General features: G+C 36.5%; 1 protein-coding gene across 5 annotated transcripts in view; it reads left to right on the top strand.

Moving 5' to 3' along the window:
• Nucleotides 1-12,382, top strand: part of ldlrap1b (low density lipoprotein receptor adaptor protein 1b) — a 75,208-nt gene extending 62,826 nt beyond the window's left edge. Inside the window, exons 9-11 of one of the 5 annotated variants that reach the window (XR_015505443.2) lie at nucleotides 1,910-1,941; nucleotides 7,580-11,941; nucleotides 12,171-12,382. Coding sequence is in view for 2 of the 5 variants with exons in the window: in NM_001080635.1 (NP_001074104.1) it covers nucleotides 7,580-7,724 (145 nt within the window). In the remaining 3 variants the exon portion in view is untranslated. 5 annotated transcript variants of the gene reach the window in all.
• The last annotated feature ends 6,946 nt before the right edge of the window (nucleotides 12,383-19,328 follow it).

The following is a 19,328-nucleotide window of genomic DNA, read 5'->3' on the forward strand; positions in this document are numbered from 1 at the left end:
TTTATTCTAATAAATTATATAGATTTTTATCATTTACATATAATAATATTTATCAATAATAAATTACATAGATATTTTTTTCCAAACTTTACAAAAAGGTTTCATTAGTTATTATATTACAATATTTAATGTATTTATAACTGAAACTAATAGTGAACAATACTTGTACAGCATTTATGGTTCAACATTTACTTTATTTACTTCCAAATTTGTGCTTGATGACATTAGTTAATGCGTTAACATGAACTAACAATTAATCTATTTTCATTAGCCAATGCTAAAATATAATTATAATAATACTGTTTTATATATATATATATATATATATATATATATATATATATATATATATATATATATATATTTATATATATATTTATATATATATATATATATATATATATATATATATATATATATATATATATATATATATATTTATATATATATATATATATATATATATATATATATGTAACGGAGGCCAGCTAGTGAGTGCTGTGCAAGTAAACTTCATATCTCTGACCTCTAAAGGTGCTCTAGCGACAGAGGCTAGAGGCCATGGTCTTTAGCCTCCTTGTTAGAGCAACCGACTCCGAGGTCGCCGGCTCGATTCCAGCTCGGAGCGGTTGTAGGACCGGCGGGGTTACATATATATATATATATATATATATATATATATATATATATATATATATATATATATATATATATATATATATATATATATATATATATATATATATATATATATATATATATATGAGACAACAATATATAAAATTAGACAAGTCACAAAATCGGAATCGACCATCAAGATCTGAAGTGTAAATGCAGCCTAATAGTGGTTAATGACTTCATTCTTGCTCAATAAGGAATCTTACAGCCATTTTCCCTTATGGTCAGGAGGTCAGTTTCACATATTCTGACCAGTTACCTGCAACCCTGACCTAAATTCCCCAACATTAACCCTACTGTAACCTTCGGGGTCAATAAACTCTATCAGGAGAACTGGAACATTTAAAGCAACACTGCACTTTTTCTTTTTTTTTGCAAATTGGCTCATTTTACAACTCCCCTAAAGTGAAACTGTTTTACCATTTTGAAAACCATTTAGCCGATCTCTCAGTTTGGCGAGGACACTTTTAGCCTAGCTTAGCATAAATCATCAAATCAGATTAGACCATTAGCATCTCACTCAAAAGTTCTAATAATGATACATTTTATTTATGATGCGCTTTTCCTAAACTCAAAGTGCTACAAGATATACAACAACAAATAAAAACACAGAATTACAAGCTTACTTAAAACAAGCCAAAAGTCACACCGAAATGATTAATAAAACCGTAAATAAGCAAAAGTATCACAAAAATTGCATAAAAAGTGACAGTGATATTCACAAATTAAATGCTTTACTACAAAGATGTGTCTTAAAAACATATTATGCAGCGCCTAAAAATAGTCCCCAGCTAGGTAACAGCGCTGCATTATATTATTACACCTGCTGCAGCCATAGTACAGCAAAGATCCTTAATTATTACGCCTGAATGAGAGTATAGTTCCTTGCCATATCGGCCAAGAAAATAGCCGCTTGTCATTTTCCGATGGTCTTTGTACATAATGTAACTACAGAAGGGTCAAGCTTTAAATAAACTCTTTTTTTTATTTTTGGAGCATGATGCTAATGGTCTAATACGATTCAATGATTTGATGCTAAGCTACTCTAAAAGTGCTCTTGCCATTCAAAATGGGTTAAACTCAACAGTTTAACTCTAAGGGAGATTATGTAACTTTCCCCCTAAAAAAACCCAAAAGGTATTAGAAAGGTTGATAAAATGTGTAAGTTCTGTTGTAGCCTTAGCCTAAGAGTGCTTGTTTTCTGATGCTGATGTTGTTTACTCCCCTTCAGCCGCAGTCTGGACAGTTTTGAGTCCAACACAGGTAAAAATGAGCTGTAGTGAAGTCTGTCCTCATCCGTCGTGATCCACGTTTTCACACAATCATTATCATTATCATCATTATCCACAACTGTAGTCCAGTTCTCCCATCTGTTCATCCTCATGGCTCAAAACCCTGTCTGTTTATGGATTTTAAGGCAAGGTTTTTTGCCAAGAGCTATAGAAACATCAGTAGAATTCATGTTTTGGTAACACTTTACTTATAGGGGGTGTTCATAAGACTGTCAGGACACTTTAATAATCAAGGCACGTTAATCTGATAATCATGAGGCCATTATAATTGTGTCATGAATATTTTTAATAACTTTTCTCCAGTGGAACAAACTGAATTTGTCGTTAAAATGTCATCTCAGGTTCAATACTCTAATTTTATAACAGCGTCAATAACATGTAATGAGATGACTCTTGTATTTTGGTTCTTTGTATTTTATGATCTACTCCATTTTTTACTGTTGCTTTCTTTTTGTTTTTTAACTGTGTATATATTTATATGTTGTAAAGTTAGTTTATTGAAAGGTGCTTTAAATAAAATCTATTGTTATTATTATTATTATTGATTTTATCGTTATTATCATTATTATTATTGATATTATCATTATTATCATCATTATTATTGATATTATTATTATTATTATTATTATTATTATCATTGATATTATTATGATCATTATTGATATTATTATTATTATTATTATCATTATTATTGATATTATTATTATTACTACTATTATTGATATTATTATTATTATTATTATTATTATTATTATTATTATTGATATTATCATTATTATCATTATTATTATTATTGATATTATTATTATTATCATTATCATTATCATTATTATTATTATCATTATTATAATTTATATTATTATCATTATTATTATTATTATTATTATTATTATTATTGCTATTATTAATATTATCATTGATATTATTATTATTATTATTATTATTATTATTATTATTATTATTATTATTATTATCATAATTATCGATATTGTCATTATTATTATTGATATTATTATCATTATTATTATCATTCTCATTATTATTATTATTATTATTATTATTTTACTGACTTTTAATGTGTACCACTGTATTTGAGGTTGAGAGGAATATTAATATTAATGGCGCTGATGTAAAATTCATGCCACAATTATAATGGTCTCATGTTTATGACAGGTTTATGACAAGTTATGTTGTCTTGTCAATGTCAAGATGTCATGACAAAGACATCTCCTTTGCATTCAAAATGACACAGATAATGTCACCTAATAACAGCTGTCATACGCATGCACAAATTGACAGTCTCATGAACACCCTCTTCAAGTAAAGTGACCTCATTTTCATCGTTTCTTACATCGTCCTGTGATCAACCGCCTGTTTCTTGCCACTTCTAAAGTCACGATGTTACAATGAACTGTATTCTAGCTATATATTCATTCATTTCTCTTCAGCTTAGTCCCTTTATTCATCAGGGGTCGCTACAGTGGAATGAACCGCCAACTATTCTAGCATATGTTTTACACAGCGGTTGCCCTTCCAGCTGCAACCCAGTACTGGGAAGCACCCATACACTTTCACATTTACACTCATACACTACGGCTAATTTAGTTTATTTAATTCCCCTATAGCGATGTCTTTGGACTGTGGGGGAAACCGGAGCACCCAGAGGAAACCCAAGCCAACTGGCCCAGCTGTGAGGCAACAGTGCTAACCACTGAGCCACCATGCTGCCTGCATTACATAATTATATTTGTAAATAGATTACATTAGAAAAAGTTATTTTAATATGTAATAATATTTAATAGTTTTATTATATTGTTGACATAATAAAATGCACCCGCATGAGACATTTAAGAAAACCTTTAAAACCACACATACAGCATTTGCTATGCTGAAGTGCACTGGATCTGTTTGGCAGGGTTACCATGGCGATTATTCCCAGGGATGTTCCTGTTTTTTTGGTTATTTTCCACAGCGCAGGTTTCATTCTGTCCTCAGAGATTTGATTTCACATGATGTGACATTCAACCGCAGAGTTTAGTCTCTATTTTTAGGGTTGTAAAGAACAGAATACTGCTGGCTGGTTCGGGCACATTTTGTGCAGCCTGTAAATCTGATCTCTGTGTAGAGAGGGGGATCAGGAGGACTGTGATTATTCTGTATGTCTCTCCTATATCATTAGTGATTGCTTTAGCACGTTAAAAGAGACCGATAAAATAAGTATGTGAATATTTAGCTAGGTGTCAGACTCTAAAGATCAATCATTACAAAGACATTAAAAAGATTTGAGTTGACTAAAGATTTTTTTGTATTAAAATAAATACAGTTGATGTCTGAATTATTTTGCTGCGTTCACACCAGACGCAGAACACGCATCAAGCACGAGTGATTTACATGTTAGGTCAATGAAATCGTGCGAATAGACATACTGCGGCGCGATACACGCGAATTGCGTGGCGTGAATGGGGCAACGCCAATTGAGCCTTTTGCGTGTTTGATGCACGTTTAGCGTGTATTGCTCGAGTTCGAAGGTCTGAACTTCAGCGGACATTCTCGCCGCGTTAACCAATCAGGAGCTTGCTTTTGTGGGGGCGTGATTGTGACGTACACCTGTTGTTGGTGTCCCTGGGTAAAGCCTCTAGCCGACACCTACAAAAATTTCATCAAACTGAGCTGGGCTTAGTCAGAAGCACCGCTGAAAGCCTCCATCATCCAGGTTAAGTTTCTGGAGGAGTTTATGAGCTCACAGAGCTGGATGCACCTCTGAAAGAATCTAGTGGACTCAGACTCGGCCCTAAACATATCGACACTGTTTTTCAGCCTTGATAAAGCACATAAAAAGTTATTTTCTCAATTAAATCCATGTTAGCCATTTAGCAATGAAGCTAGAGTCACCGGGCAGACAGAAGCCCTGCCCATCACTCGAGTCCACGTCTGTTCTGAAGTGAATTTGACGCATGAATGAAGCTTGGTTTGATGCGCGAATGAAGCGAGTAAACTCAAATGTTCACGCGGCTATTTACGCGCATTCCACGTCTGGTGTGAACACAGCATTATACCTCCTGAATCCCTGTTCATAGAAAAGTTAGTAATGAACATTTACACACAAGTTTTTATGTGTGTAAAGTGTCTGATTTGTGAGAAGTGCTTCTCATATGATTTGTGAGCGACCCGTACAGCTTTATTATAGACATTTCCTCGAGTGAAAATGATGCGACTGAAACTTTCTGTCAAACACCACGCTCACCAAAAGGGTGCCCTTGGTAGTGGAAACGCAAGTCTGATAAAGGTGACCCGTACCAACTCCAACTGTACCGTACTGTCCCAGTCAGTGGTAACGAACCATAGTATTCAGCTTAAAGTGACATTTAAAGGCTTACATTTTTTGCAGAAATATCTAAAAATGTCTACAGATTCTGTCTGGCCCTACTTATAACCACAATTTATTCTATCATTATAAAGATATTTATGTTTATATAAACACTATAAATGAGGAGGACTTCTCCCCTCCTCAATCCTCAGGTCTCTTGCCCTGTCTATTTCAACCATTGGGCCTGTCGGTAATCTGGAGGATTTTAAAAATAGGCAAACACAGCAGCACAGATATAGGCGATGTGTCTGAATGGTAACAAACTCAATTGATAAAAGATAAAGTCTGCCATTCTCCAATTTTCGTACAAGTCTTCCAACAAAAATGCTTGCTGCAAACCAACAGCTTTGCCAGACAGCATCGTGGGGAAAAACATACAGCAAACCCCTTGGATCATGGAAACAAACACATACGAGCCGTGCCGTGCAGACGCGGTCTCACCCAGTCATTGGGTATCACAGTTTGGCAGGTCTGCTTTGCCTTTGGAAAGCACATGCTGTCATGAATAATTAAGAAGCCGGCTTTTCTCATAGGATAAGGAAACTCAGCTATGAATATTAATGAGAAACCGACATGTCATCTCTCCACTAGCAGATTTGCGCTACATCACCATTTTTGATCCCGCCCCAATATTTATTTTAAACCCGGAAGCTGAAATTAGCTGACAAAAGCTCCAAATTATCCAGTTTTCCCTACAATTAAAGCTGACAGGTGCTAACATTGTCTTAACTGATGCTCAGCACACACAAATCTGTTGAAAATGTAAAAAAAAAAAAAGGAATTGAGGGTGTCTTGAGCCTTTAAACAAATAAGTTGAATTGAAGTAAATAGATGGGATTAACCAAAGCATATTCAATCGATTATTAACATCAGAGCTCACAGCAGGTCTGCCTTTAAAGGTTTATCAGCTCATAACAAAGTGTTTAAAGTCTAATGATTCATTTAATGTCATCCTAGAGAACTGCTCTCTGTTTCCTCAGCTGTGATGATTCTGACACTCTGAAGTCCACATGAACAGTGTGTATGATGCTCTGTGGCGGAGCTGCAGATCAGGCAGCGCTTCTCCATGCATATTTCATTAAAGTGTAGTTTCTGCTGTTTTGCATATGTTTTCCTGCTCTCTGCACTCGCACAAACACTGCTGATGAGCTAAATATGACTGCTGCCCTCTCATTCATTTATTTATTTATTACCCGCATTCAGTGTGTGTGTGTGTGTGTGTGTGTGTGTGTGTGTGAGTCTGTCTGTTTGTTTATATGGATGTTTGTGTGTTCATGTGTATGTTCGTGTGTGTATGTGTGTGCATGTGTGAACGTATGTATGTGTGTGTCTGTTTGTGTGTGTGTGTGTGTGTGTGTGTGTGTGTGAATATATACAGGTGTTGGTGTGTGTTTGTTTCTGTGTTAAATGTGTATGTATGTTTGTGTCCCTGTGTGTCTGTTTGTGTGTGTGTGTGTGTGTATGTATCTGTGTAAATGTATGTTTGTGTTTATGTGTGTGTGTTTGTATACGTATGTGTGTGTATCTGTTTGTGTGTCTCATTGTGTGTATATGTGTTCATGTGTGTATGTATATGTTTGTGTGTGGGTTTGTGTGTGTTTGTTTGTGTGTGTGTACACGTGTGAATGTATGTATGTGTGTGTCTATTTGTGTGTGTGTGTGTGTATGTGTTTGTGTGTTCATGTGTGTGTTTCTTTGTGTGTTTGTGTGTGTGTATGTGTGAATATATACAGGTAAATATGTGTGTGTTTGTATCTGTGTGTTAAATGTGTATATTTGTGTCCATGTGTGTCAGTTTGTCTGAGTGTGTGTGTGTGTGTTTGTTTGTGTGTCTGTGTGTTTTTAATCTGTGTGCATGTATATGTGTCAGTTTATTGGTGTTAATGTGTGTGTGCATGTGTGTATGTGTGTGTTCACGTGTGTTTGTTTGTGTATGTCTTTTTGTGTGCATGTGTGTGTTTCTGTGTTTCTATTTGTGTGTGTGTGTGTGTGTGAGTGTATGTTTGCGTCTATGTTTGTGTGTGTGTGGTAATGTGTGCTTATGTATACGTATGTGTTTATATTTGTTTGTGTGTCTCTTTGTGTGTGTGTTTGTGTGTGTGTGTGTGTGTGTGTGTGTGTGTGTGTGTGTGTGTGTAAATATATATATATATATGTGTACGTGTGTTTCTGTGTGTCTGTTTGTGTGTGTTTATGTGTTCATGTGTGTAATTATGCATATGTGTGTGTGTTTTCCCTGCAGGCTCGCTGAGTCTCGCACTAACCCCCAGGTGCTGGACATTGGGGTAAACCCTCAGGACTACAACCCTGAAGACTGCTTGTCTCCGACTCACTGGGACAAAGCCGACAGTGAAGCGGCGGATGCAGAGGATGCGTTTGGATTCTGATGATGAGCGGCTGGTGTGAGCTAGAGCTGGTGAAGCAACACACAAAGGGAATGAATGAAGCGGCGCTGCTCGACTCTCACTCACCTGCGCCCTCTGGTGGCCAGAGCTGAACCTGCGGTCTGCAAACCCAACCTAATGACTTCAAAAAAGCACAGACCAAAGCAATACAGTAGAAAGTATTTCCCCTTCAATTTCCTTTTAAGTACATTTATATTTTATTGCCAATTAGTTACTTTGTGTTTTATTTTGTATGTATGTGACTGTAAAATGTACAGTGTCCTCCACTAACATTGGCCTACCGTGTAAATAGCAGCAAAGAAGACAAAAAAAAAAGAGTCTTTAATGTTTAGCGTTAGCGATAACCAGAATTTGCTGCAGACTTATCAGTATGATAATGTATTTCCAACTGAAATTGAAGATTGAGTAGGAGATGAGGTTTCAGAGGTGACGTGGCTAAGAATAAGGGTGCTTTCACACCTGTCAGTTGTTCCGAAACAGAGATTAAAATTGTTACATTGTTGCTCTTTGCTCTTGGTGCGGTTCGCTTTCACACGGCAAAGTTTTTAAATGGACCAAAAGAGCTAAAACAAGTCACGGGAGAGTAAACTCTCCTCAGAGTTTCACGATTTATTTTGCAGAGTCCTGTCGGGGGGTGGTTGTTTGGTGGTGTTTGACAGGGTGCGCGCGACGTGTCTGAAGAGCGAGGATGGATGCAGTGGGGAGGGGTGAGAAAGGTGCGCAACGTATTTGAGGACCGGGAGGTAGACGCGTGATTTCCGTGAGATTATGACTCGTTTGTGGGCATCCGGGAGTCTCTGTGCATTTGCGGGAGACTCACAAAACATCCAGGAGACTTGGAATGTCTGGAATGACCTCCTGCCCTACTCATAATTCTCTCTTCTTAAAGTCGTATGCCTATTACATATCTATAAAACACTGTGATATAGCCAGGCTGTCATAAAGGGCACCTAGTTAACCCTTTTTTAAGATTTAATATTAATATTATGGTTCTTCTGAGTGTGCCTGTTTAGGTTGAGTTCAAAACAGAACTCAGATTTTTTATTATAATGTGTTCATTATATAAGTGTGTTGGGGGCGTGTACACAGGTCGTTGTTTTAAGGGTGTGTTGCTTCACATGAAAATTAAATTCGACTTCCTGCCCAACTTAACAAGGGGGCGGAGCTTAGAGCTTCCTTGCTTTATGTATGGCAACAGACAGGCAGACAGAGAGAAGCAACATGAGTGAGAGGATCCGCATTTAGCTGTACATGTACGACTTGGACACAGACCAAGCAGGGACTACTGTTGAGGAATCAATAAGCAGAATGTGTCAGATTGTGTCAGAGTGGTAGTTACAAAATCATTTGTGTTTTTGTAGAGTTTTACAGCCGCTATGTTACGATGCATGCGTCATCCGTAAAGTGGTGCAATGATTAACTGGTTTCACTATAAATCGCGCTTTAATTCGTTATGGTTAATTAATCATAAAGGCTTCTCAACAAATCAAAAACAGATCAAAACTGCGCCAACAAAACAAAGTTATGCCAACTGTGTGCTAGTTTAAAGTTCCGAGCTTGTACACGGAGACAAATAACCACACACACTGGATTAACTTTGACTGAGGCTATAACTAAGGCCAGTTAATTATTTTCAATAGAGGGACGCGCACGCGAGGCAACGTGCTCACACTTTACAGCCGCACTTAGTTAAGATGACAGGGAGCGTCTGTGACTGTGGGAAATGCTGAAGTTTAAGGAAGACCCAATGAAAAGTACAAATGTTTGCAAACCCACCTAAAGTTACAAACAAAGGCACAGATGAGAGCGATCATGTGGTGAACGTTGATCCGCCAGCTGAGATCAATCGAGTGTTTTCAAAGAGAGTGCTGAAAGACTCGGTGGATCAGCTGTTTTCAATGGCCTGAATCTCAATACGTTGCATTCAGTGCGTGTTCAGCACAAAATGGCCGCTAAATGTAAAATCTCTGTTGCTCATTCGCAGGAAGACGATGAAAGCTCTTGTGTTGAGCCCAATGAGCCTTACATCCAAAAATAGAGCAAAGGTGTTCCTTTAGTGACATTGCTTTGACTCACACTGAAAATAGCAGACGTCAATGGTAATGCGCGCCTATCAGTCAATATTGGTTGGTGGGGGACCCGCACTCCTACATCAAGTTGCGGTCAGTCTCAAAATCGCTCCAATTGGTCCACCGTTTTTATGCTTTTAAATTAAAAAAAAGGACTGGGTGTGTTTATACGGTTAGACGGTGTATACACTATACCTACACATATGTCTGTCCAAACAGCTTGAAAAATAGATTTTTTACCATAGGTGCCCTTTAAAGTGGCCATGAAATGGAAGTTATGACCATCCTATTTACCCATATTGTGATGTACATCCACTAGAAACAGTCCTGAAATGAGAAAGAAAAAACATTAGAGAAGAGCATGACTTTATTCTTTGGAAGCTGATTTGATTGTTGAAAGAAGGGCATTGCCAACAAAATTAAGGAAGACTGACGAATGGACAGACTCAGAGCAGGAACGAGACACACCCTGATAGCCCCTCCCTAAAGAACTGCTGGGCCTGGTAGCCCTGCCCTAAATGACTGATAGCCACACCCTAAATGACTGATAACCCTGCTGGGCCTGGTAGCCCTGCCCTAAATTATGGAAAGCTCCGCCCTAGGGGCCTGATAGCTCCTCCCTAAATGACTGATAGCAACACCCTAAATTACTAATTGCTAGGCGACCAACAACCGTTTTCTCAGAGGATGACAAGCTGACAAAACATTGCTCTTTCATACAAGCTGAAGCTGATCGGTCCATTCTTGTTACATGACCCGTGGTGCACTCATGGGATTTATTCAACTGTGTGCACCTGGAAGGCACGAACACATCACACCGCTCGTGCGCGCACCTTCATTGGAAAAAAAAAACTTGTGCAAACTTTAGAAAAGAGGCGAATGGCCTCTAAAAGGCCGCTGTCATTTTCTGTCTCTATCAGCTGATCTTCTTGCACTGACATGCTGGATTTACTTGATTTGTTGTCAAATGGGTTGTGGATCCATTCCTTGGCAGTTCATTGGTCCTTCACTTGGCCTTTCCCCCTAAAAAAGCAACTTTCCAACGGCATCTGATACTTACTCTGACTCTTACTGTATGTGAGATAAATTTGGGCGTCAAGTGACCGAGATGTAACCGAGAGAATATGGGAATCAAGTTTTCAAAATAAGAGACTTCTTAAAATAAAAGATTGTTCAGACTCAGATAATTAATAACATGGAAATAATACATGATTTCTTTTGCAGCCTGGTACCAATTGATCCACGGACCGGTACCAGTCTGTGGCTTGAGGGTTGAGGACCACTGCCCTAAATGACTGATATCCCTGCTGTAAATGAATGATAGCCACACCCTAAATGACTGATAGCCCTTTCCTAAATGACTGATAGCCCCACCCTTAATGACTGATAGCCCACCCTAAATGACTGATAGACTTACCCTATATGACTGATAACCCACCCTAAATGACTGATAGCCCCGCCCTAAATGACTGATAGCCCTGCCCTAAATGACTGATAGCCCCGCCCTAAATGACTGATAGCCCTGCCCTTGATGACTGATGGCCTCAGCCTAAATAAAAGTTAGCCCCGCCCTAAATTACTGATAGCCCCACCCTAAATGAATGATAGCTCTGCCTTAAATTACTGATAGCCTGCCCGAAATGAATGATAGCCCCGCCCTAAGTGACTGATAGCCCCGCCCTAAATTACTGATAGCTCCACCCTAAATGAATGATAGCTCTGTCTTAAATTACTGATAGCCTGCCCGAAATGAATGATAGCCCCGCCCTAAGTGACTGATGGCCCCGCCCTAAATTAATGATAGCCCTGCCCTAAATGAAAAATAGCAAACGCTTCTTTGAACATCATTCTTTGCTTGCTCATATTCACCAAGGGTGCCGGTATTAGTGGAGGACACTATATACAACAACTGTACCATTTTCTCATTATCATTGTTACTACTATATTCATTTTTAATGTATATGATTGCTGAGACTAACTCTGTGATTCTATGCAGTTGGATGTGGATTTTAATAGATTTATTTCAGATTTATTTGAGGGTTCAGACTAAAGATTTAAAGTTTGTGGTATGGATGGAGTGGAATGGCTTTACTAACACCAACCTGATTTCAGCAAGTAGGACATGTTTCTGTATTAACATCTTTGTTGATCCTGGAACAACATTTAAATCAGCCAATCAGAATTAAGGGATACGTTTACAGTTTATGCTAAATTTAGGTTTACGGTTAGGTTCATGCACTTCTATGATTGTTATCCAACTATTATTCCCCACTGATTTGGAATTCATTTACAGTTATGATTGGGTTTAGGGGTAGGGAATGGGTATGGATTACATGTTCCAACAACAATGATGTTCCAGGATCAACACAGATGTTAAACCAGGATCGCATCGTCAGCTACTTGGCAAAATCATGACATGTGCTTTACTAAAGCACTGAAAGGGTGTTGTTTTTTTACATATACAAGTTGAAAAGTAACAAACATTACAGCGTAGACATGAAATAATAGAAAGTGAGACAGGGTATTTATATGAATCTTATTTTTATTCTATTAAAATGTATTTTTGCACTCCTCTCTGCGTCTTCTTTCAAACCCTGTTATTATTTTCACTTTTTTTTTTGCTTATGTCATGCAAACCTACACTCAACGGCCACTTTAATAGGTACACCTGTCTAACTGCTTGCTAACGCAAATTTCTAATCAGCCAATCACATGGCAGCAACTCAATGCATTTAGGCATGTAGACATGGTCAAGACGATCTGCTGCAGTTAAAACCGAGCATCAGAATGGGGAAGAAAGGGGATTTAAGTGACTTTGATTGTGGCATGGTTGTTGGTACCAGAAGGGCTGGTCTGAGTATTTCGGAAACTGCTGATCTACTGGGATTTTCACGCACAACCAACCACCTCTAGAGTTTACAGTGAATCGTCAGAAAAAGAGAAAATATCCAGTGAGCGGCAGTTTTTTTTTTTTTTTTTTTTTTTTTTTTTTTTTATTGACCTCAATAACAAACATACAAAATTCAACAATTTACACAAAAGAACACAATGACAATAACAGATCAGGATAAACAATATAAACTTTAAAAATTAAATAAAAAAAGAAACAAAAGGGAGAAAAAATAAATAAATAAATAAAATTAAACATACATAACACAAATACAGCAAGAGGAAAGGAGGACTTATGTAACCGTGCTGTTTCCAAAATATTTATCATAAAGAACTAAAAATCTATCACTTTTCTTATTATTAACTAATCTAAGAGATTTAATAAAAACATCAATTTCTATTAAAAAATGTGAAAAAGAAGGCTGCGAACAGGAGAATTTTTGTTTATGGATAAAATATTTTCCATACAAAATAAAAAAGTCAATAATGTAATTCTCTGATACATCAGCCCCACCTCCATAATAACAAACGACATCCTGAAGATGAAAGGGTCTGGAAGAAGCAATGTGGTTACCTATATGGAGATATAAGTTTTTCCAAAAGTTTTTTGTACTTTCACATTGAAAAAATATGTGAATCAGCGTTTCGTCTTCACTCTTACAAAATGTGCATAAACTGTCAATCTCCAAATACTTTGCCAAAGTACCGTTTACTGGGTATATTTTATGAAGAATTTTGAAATGAACCTCTTTTGTTTTATTGGAAATGCAGTACTTATGAGGTAATAGCCAGGCTTTTTTCCAGTCTGTTGTGTCAATGAAGGATGCCCAGTAAAATTTGCCTTTAGGAACATTATATTTTTTATTTTGAAAAATTTGTCGAATATATTTATTATTACATTTGTTGTCAAATAGACTAATTCCATTTAAAATCAGCTCTGGTTCTTTAATAACATTTTCATTAAACATTAAATGAGATTTTATAAGCTGAATTAGGCCTAACGGAATTGCTTTTTGCACAGAATTAAATTCTTTAAAAGGTAATGGAAAATTATTATTAGACATAAATTGTTCATAAGACAAAAAGTTGCCGGACTTATCAAAAATTGAGAGAATTCCAATTATATTTCGGTTAAACCATGTAGATAGAAAAATAGATTTATTTCTAATTCTAATATCAGAGTTGTTCCATAAAAAGCATTTATGTGGTGAGAAATTGTGGGAATAACACAATTTCCAGGAAAGAAGGACCTGCTGGTGAAATTTTGACAGTGCAATTGGCAATTTATTTGGTAGATAATTACATTTTAAAATAAAAGGAAGACCTCCAATTTTTGTGAAAATAGAGTTTGGAATAAAAAACCATAAAGAGTTGGGGTCTTTTAAGCATCTTTTAATCCAATTTATTCTAAAAGTGTTTACTATGTCCTCAAAGTCAATCACTTCAAGTCCGCCCTCTTTTCTACTATTTGCTAGAACTGTTTTCTTAAGTTTATGGGATTTATTTTTCCAAATAAAGTTTAAAAATATTTTGTTAACTTCTTTAGCAGTAGGGATATTAACAGAGAGAGAAAGTGAGGGGTATACCAAACGAGACAAACCTTCTGCTTTAGTCAAAAGAACCCTCCCATAAAGGGAAAGGTCTCTTTGTAGCCAAAGATTAAAAATGCTATGAGTTTTTTTAAGTCTACCAGAAAAGTTAAGCTGTTGTCTAGTGGCTAAATTTTTTGTTAAATAAATACCCAGATACCTTACAGTCTCTTTTACCAAAATACCATTTAATGAGGAATCATTAGTTTCATGAATCATCATAATTTCACATTTGGACATATTCAATTTCAATCCAGAAGCACATGAAAATTCTTCAATTATACTTATAGCCTTGGACAACTGACATTTATCTTTTAAAAATAAGGCAGTGTCATCGGCTAACTGGGAGATTTTAATTTCTCTATCAAAAATAGATATACCTTCTAAGTTACGTTCATATATAATATTTAGCGATAGCAATTCTGTTACTAAAATAAATAAAAAGGGTGAGATAGGGCAACCCTGTCTCACACCGCGGTTAATAGAAAATCTTTTAGAGGTGTTGAAGCTAATTAAAACAGAGCTACTAATATCACTATAAAGCATTTCAATAGCATTGACAAAAAAGTCACCAAAACCAAATAACTTTAAGGTCTGCAAAAGAAATCCGTGTTCAAGTGTGTCAAATGCTTTATAAAAGTCAAGGAAAAGAATCATAGCTTTAGAATGTATGAAGTCAGCATAATCCAAAAGGTCCAAAGCAAGTCTTATATTATTACTGATATGTCTACCTTTTACAAATCCAGACTGTGTCTCAGCAACCAGCTGATTAATTTTCGTTTTTAATCTGTTAGCAAAAATTAAGGCTAAAATTTTGTAATCAACAGTGAGAAGCGTGATTGGACGCCAATTATCTATTAAATTGGTGTCCTTGTCTGGTTTGGGAATAAGGCAGATAACACCTTGTTTCATTGACGTTGTCATGTCCTTTAGATCAATGCATTCATCATACATAGAAAGCAATGGGTCTTTAATTAGTTCCCAAAAGTGCATATAAAACTCGACGGTTAATCCATCATTGCCCGGGGATTTGCCTTTCTTCATGGAATAAAGAGCTACTTGAATTTCCTCCAAGGTCAAATTGGAATCACAAAAGGTTTTGAACTCAGGATCAATAACTGGAACGCAAGTTTTAATTTTATTTACATAATAATCACTACAATGTTTGTCAAAAGCAGAAGTGTAAATGTTTTGGTAAAAATCTGTAACAAAGTTAGATATTAATTTAGGATCAGTGCATTTAACACCATTGATATTGAGAGAAGTCAAAGAATTTCTCTTACAGTTCCTTTTTTCCAATGCAAAAAAATAGCTAGAGTTCGCCTCTCCCTCCTCCAGCCATTTAGCCCTGGACCTAACAAATGCACCTCTCGCAATATCTAGATAAGCTTGATTAATTTGTAGATGCAATTCCCTTAATTCTATTTTCTCTTTTTCAGACAAGTTACCTGTTAGTAAAGTATTTATTCTATTAATCTGTTCTGTTATTTTCTTATTTTTTAAATTTTTCAGTTCTTTACTTCTTTTTATTGCTATCTGTCTGACTCTGTACTTAAAAAATTCCCATTTATTCTTGTACCCAATTAGCATTTTATCTAACAATATATTCTTAATTAACTCTTTTGTATTGTTATTGAAAACGTCATCTTTTAATAGACAGTTATTAAATTTCCAATAACCACGTAACTTTGGATTCTCCTTATAACAACCTAATTTCAATATTATTTGATTGTGATCAGTGAGGGGTGCAAATGAGTGATTTACATCTTTAACAAATTGTAAGGCTGATGAAGATAATAAAAAGAAATCAATTCTAGATTTTAAAGACAAATTACTATTTGACCAAGTAAAGTCTTGCGTGTCAGGGTGAAAAAAGCGCCAAGGATCTGTAAGAGAGAGAGATGAACATATTGATAAGATGTTATTAGAATTCACATGAAGAGCTTCATTGCTTCTAGGAGGAAATCTGTCCAATGTGTTATCCAAACATTCATTAAAATCACCGCCTAAAATTAGGAAAGAATCTGGGTATTTAATTTGCATTTCAATAATTTTTTGAGTAATATGAGAAAATAATGTTTTGTTAGCAGAAAAAGAATTATATCCATATAAATTACAAACAACAAATATAGAATTATCCTGCTTTAGTGCCATGATTATCCATCTACCTTCGTTAGATATTGCAGTCTCAAGAATCTGCCCCTTAAATTTATGCAAAAGGATTGAAACTCCAGCTGAGTGATTGGAGCCATGGCTAGAATAAATTAAATTTCCCCACTGATTCTTCCAGAATTTTACATCAGACTCACAAGAATGTGTTTCTTGGAGAAATATTAAATCAGATTCGCAGCTTTTACAAAATAAAAAAATTGCTTTCCTCTTTACCATATCTCGCATTCCTCTAACATTCAAAGACATAACAGAAAATGAATTAAATTTAAAATCCATAACGAATAAACAAAGAATAAATGTATAAACCAACGACTGAAGAAACTGTAGAAACCTTACCTCGAAGGGAGGAACAACAACCAACTAAGTCATAGAATAAACAAAATAACCTCTATGACAATTCTTTAGGACAAAAGAAAACATCTTTTTAAATATAACAAAATTAAAGATCTTTATATAACTCTTTATAAGGATATTCTAGACAGAGCCAAGAAAAATGTCAGAATTTAAATATGGGTAAATTAACGTTTTTTTTTTTTTAATCTTGGCATACCAGTCACAGCAAGCATTTAACATAAATTAGGAATTAAATCCTTTGAAAAATCAAACTCTGGCTAAATATGAACCAGATAAATATCTGGCTAAATATCGTTTAACTCCGACCTGATCGCGGGAAAAAACGCAGAATTACCCGTGTTATTTGCCTACTTAACATCGGCATAGTCATATCTCTTCCCGTCAATTAAAGCAAAAGATCCGCGAAAGGAAGCCTTCTTTCCATCTTCTCTGGCCTTCTTGATCAAGGGCCAAAGTTTCTCTCTTGCCACTCTGTCTTCTGGACACAATGCCTCTGTAAATCGCAGCTTGTTATCGCGCAGAAAAGTACATCCTCTGGCTGACTGCCACACAATGTCTCGGAAGCGTCGAAGAGCAAACAAAATAATTATGGATCTCCACGAACCATCTTTTCTCTGCGGGCCGAGACGATGGGCGATATCCACTGCATCATCCATTCTGTCACTGATACCAGGTACCACCTTGCTCAGGATATTGATCACAACACTACGAACATCCTCTCCCGGTTTCTCTTGTACCCCGTGTAGTTTCAGTGTCCACCTCCAACTGTACCGTTTGCACACTCCCACTTCTTCTTTTAAAGTTGCGTTCACCTGTTTTAGCTCGAGAATCTCCGTGTTCACAACCTGAAGGGCTTCCTTGTGAGTGGACACTTCGGCTACAAGCTGATGCACGGTCGAGGACAAGTTTTCAATCTGTTTTGCAGTAACGGCAGTTGTTTGGTCAATTGACGCAATCTTTTCGAACATCTTGTCATATTTACCAGCAAGATCTTGAATGGCGGCCAAAATTGCAGCGGATGTGTTGTCACTATCCATGCCTTCACGTTTTGACTTTTTTGAGCTGGGTTTTATTGGGGTGTCGGGCAACGGAGTTGCCAGGACATCGCTCATTTTGGGCCGAACGTTAAACCATTCGTTCGTTGACTTTTCCCCTGTCGCTAAGTCTTGTTCATCCTCCGAAAGTGCAGGCTTCAGGGTACATTCACTTTGATCAGGATCCATCCTTGACTTAGATGACACGTGAGCAACTTGTGCTTGCTTGTTTTTTCTTCTGCCCATAAACTCAACTCGAAGTAACGTCTTAAATAACAGTCCTAAATATATGTTTATCCATAAGTATTAATTTGTGCGTTACTGGTTGTTTTATGCTCCAACCTCAAGTTTTCCTGACGAGACTTCAGCAACACCTCCTATCTCTCCGCCATCTTGGCCGGCCTTGAGCGGCAGTTCTGTTGGCGCAAATGCCTTGTTGCTGTCAGAGGAGAATGGCCAGACAGGTTCCAGCTGATAGAAAGGCAACAGTAACTCAAATAACCACTCGTTACAACCAAGGTCTGCAAAAGAGCAACTCTGAACCTGCCAACACATTGAACCTTGAGGAAGATGGACTACAGCAGCAGACGACCAGACGGCTACTTCCAGCAGGATATTGCAACATGTCATAAAGCGCGAATCATCTCAGACTGGTTTCTTAAACATGACAATGAGTTCAGTGTACTCAAATGGCCTCCACAGTCTCCAGATCCTTATCCAATAGAGCACCTTTGGGATTTGGTGGAACAGGAGAATCACATAATGAATGTGCAGCCGACAAATCTGCAGCAACTGCGTGATGCTATCATGTCAATATGGAGCTAAATCTCAGAGGAATATTTCCAGTACCTTGTTGAATCTATGTCATGAAGTATTAAGGCAGTTCTGAAGGCAAAAGGGGGTCCAACCTGGTAGTGGTAAGGTGTACCTAATAAAGTGGCTGGTGAGTATGTTGATTTTTGTTTCATTTTTCATTGGATTTCATTATTTTACTTTTAATAAAGGGATTGGTGTTAAAATAATGCTCTTTAAGAAGCTTACAATTATATAATGATATAGTTTCTATAAAGCAAAACTTAATTATAAAATTATTATAATTATAGCATTGCATTACTATGGATTTCCAAGGTATGCTTTATAAAACACTTATTATTTTGCATTTTACATGCATTTTTCCAGCCAATAATATACCAGAAGTCATTTAAGACAGGTACAGTGTGAAATGCTTGCTCATGTTGAAATATAATAATCATTTAAAAGCAGTGAACTCATATTTATCGTCAAACTGATTAAAAATACAACACAAGCAGTTAGTTTGTGGTTTACAAAGGGTTTATTTCACTTCATAAGGGAAGTTCTAACACCCACTGTTAGTTCCTGTTTGCATTAATCGTTTCATTTTCATACATTAAAACTGTGAAGTGATGTGTTTTAATTGATGTTTTAATAGCGCCATCCAGTGGTAAAATGAAGGCAGTG

This window comes from Danio rerio, chromosome 13 (genome assembly GCF_052040795.2).
Source record: "Danio rerio strain M-AB ecotype USA chromosome 13, GRCz13ab, whole genome shotgun sequence".
Taxonomy (NCBI): Eukaryota; Metazoa; Chordata; class Actinopteri; order Cypriniformes; family Danionidae; genus Danio; species Danio rerio.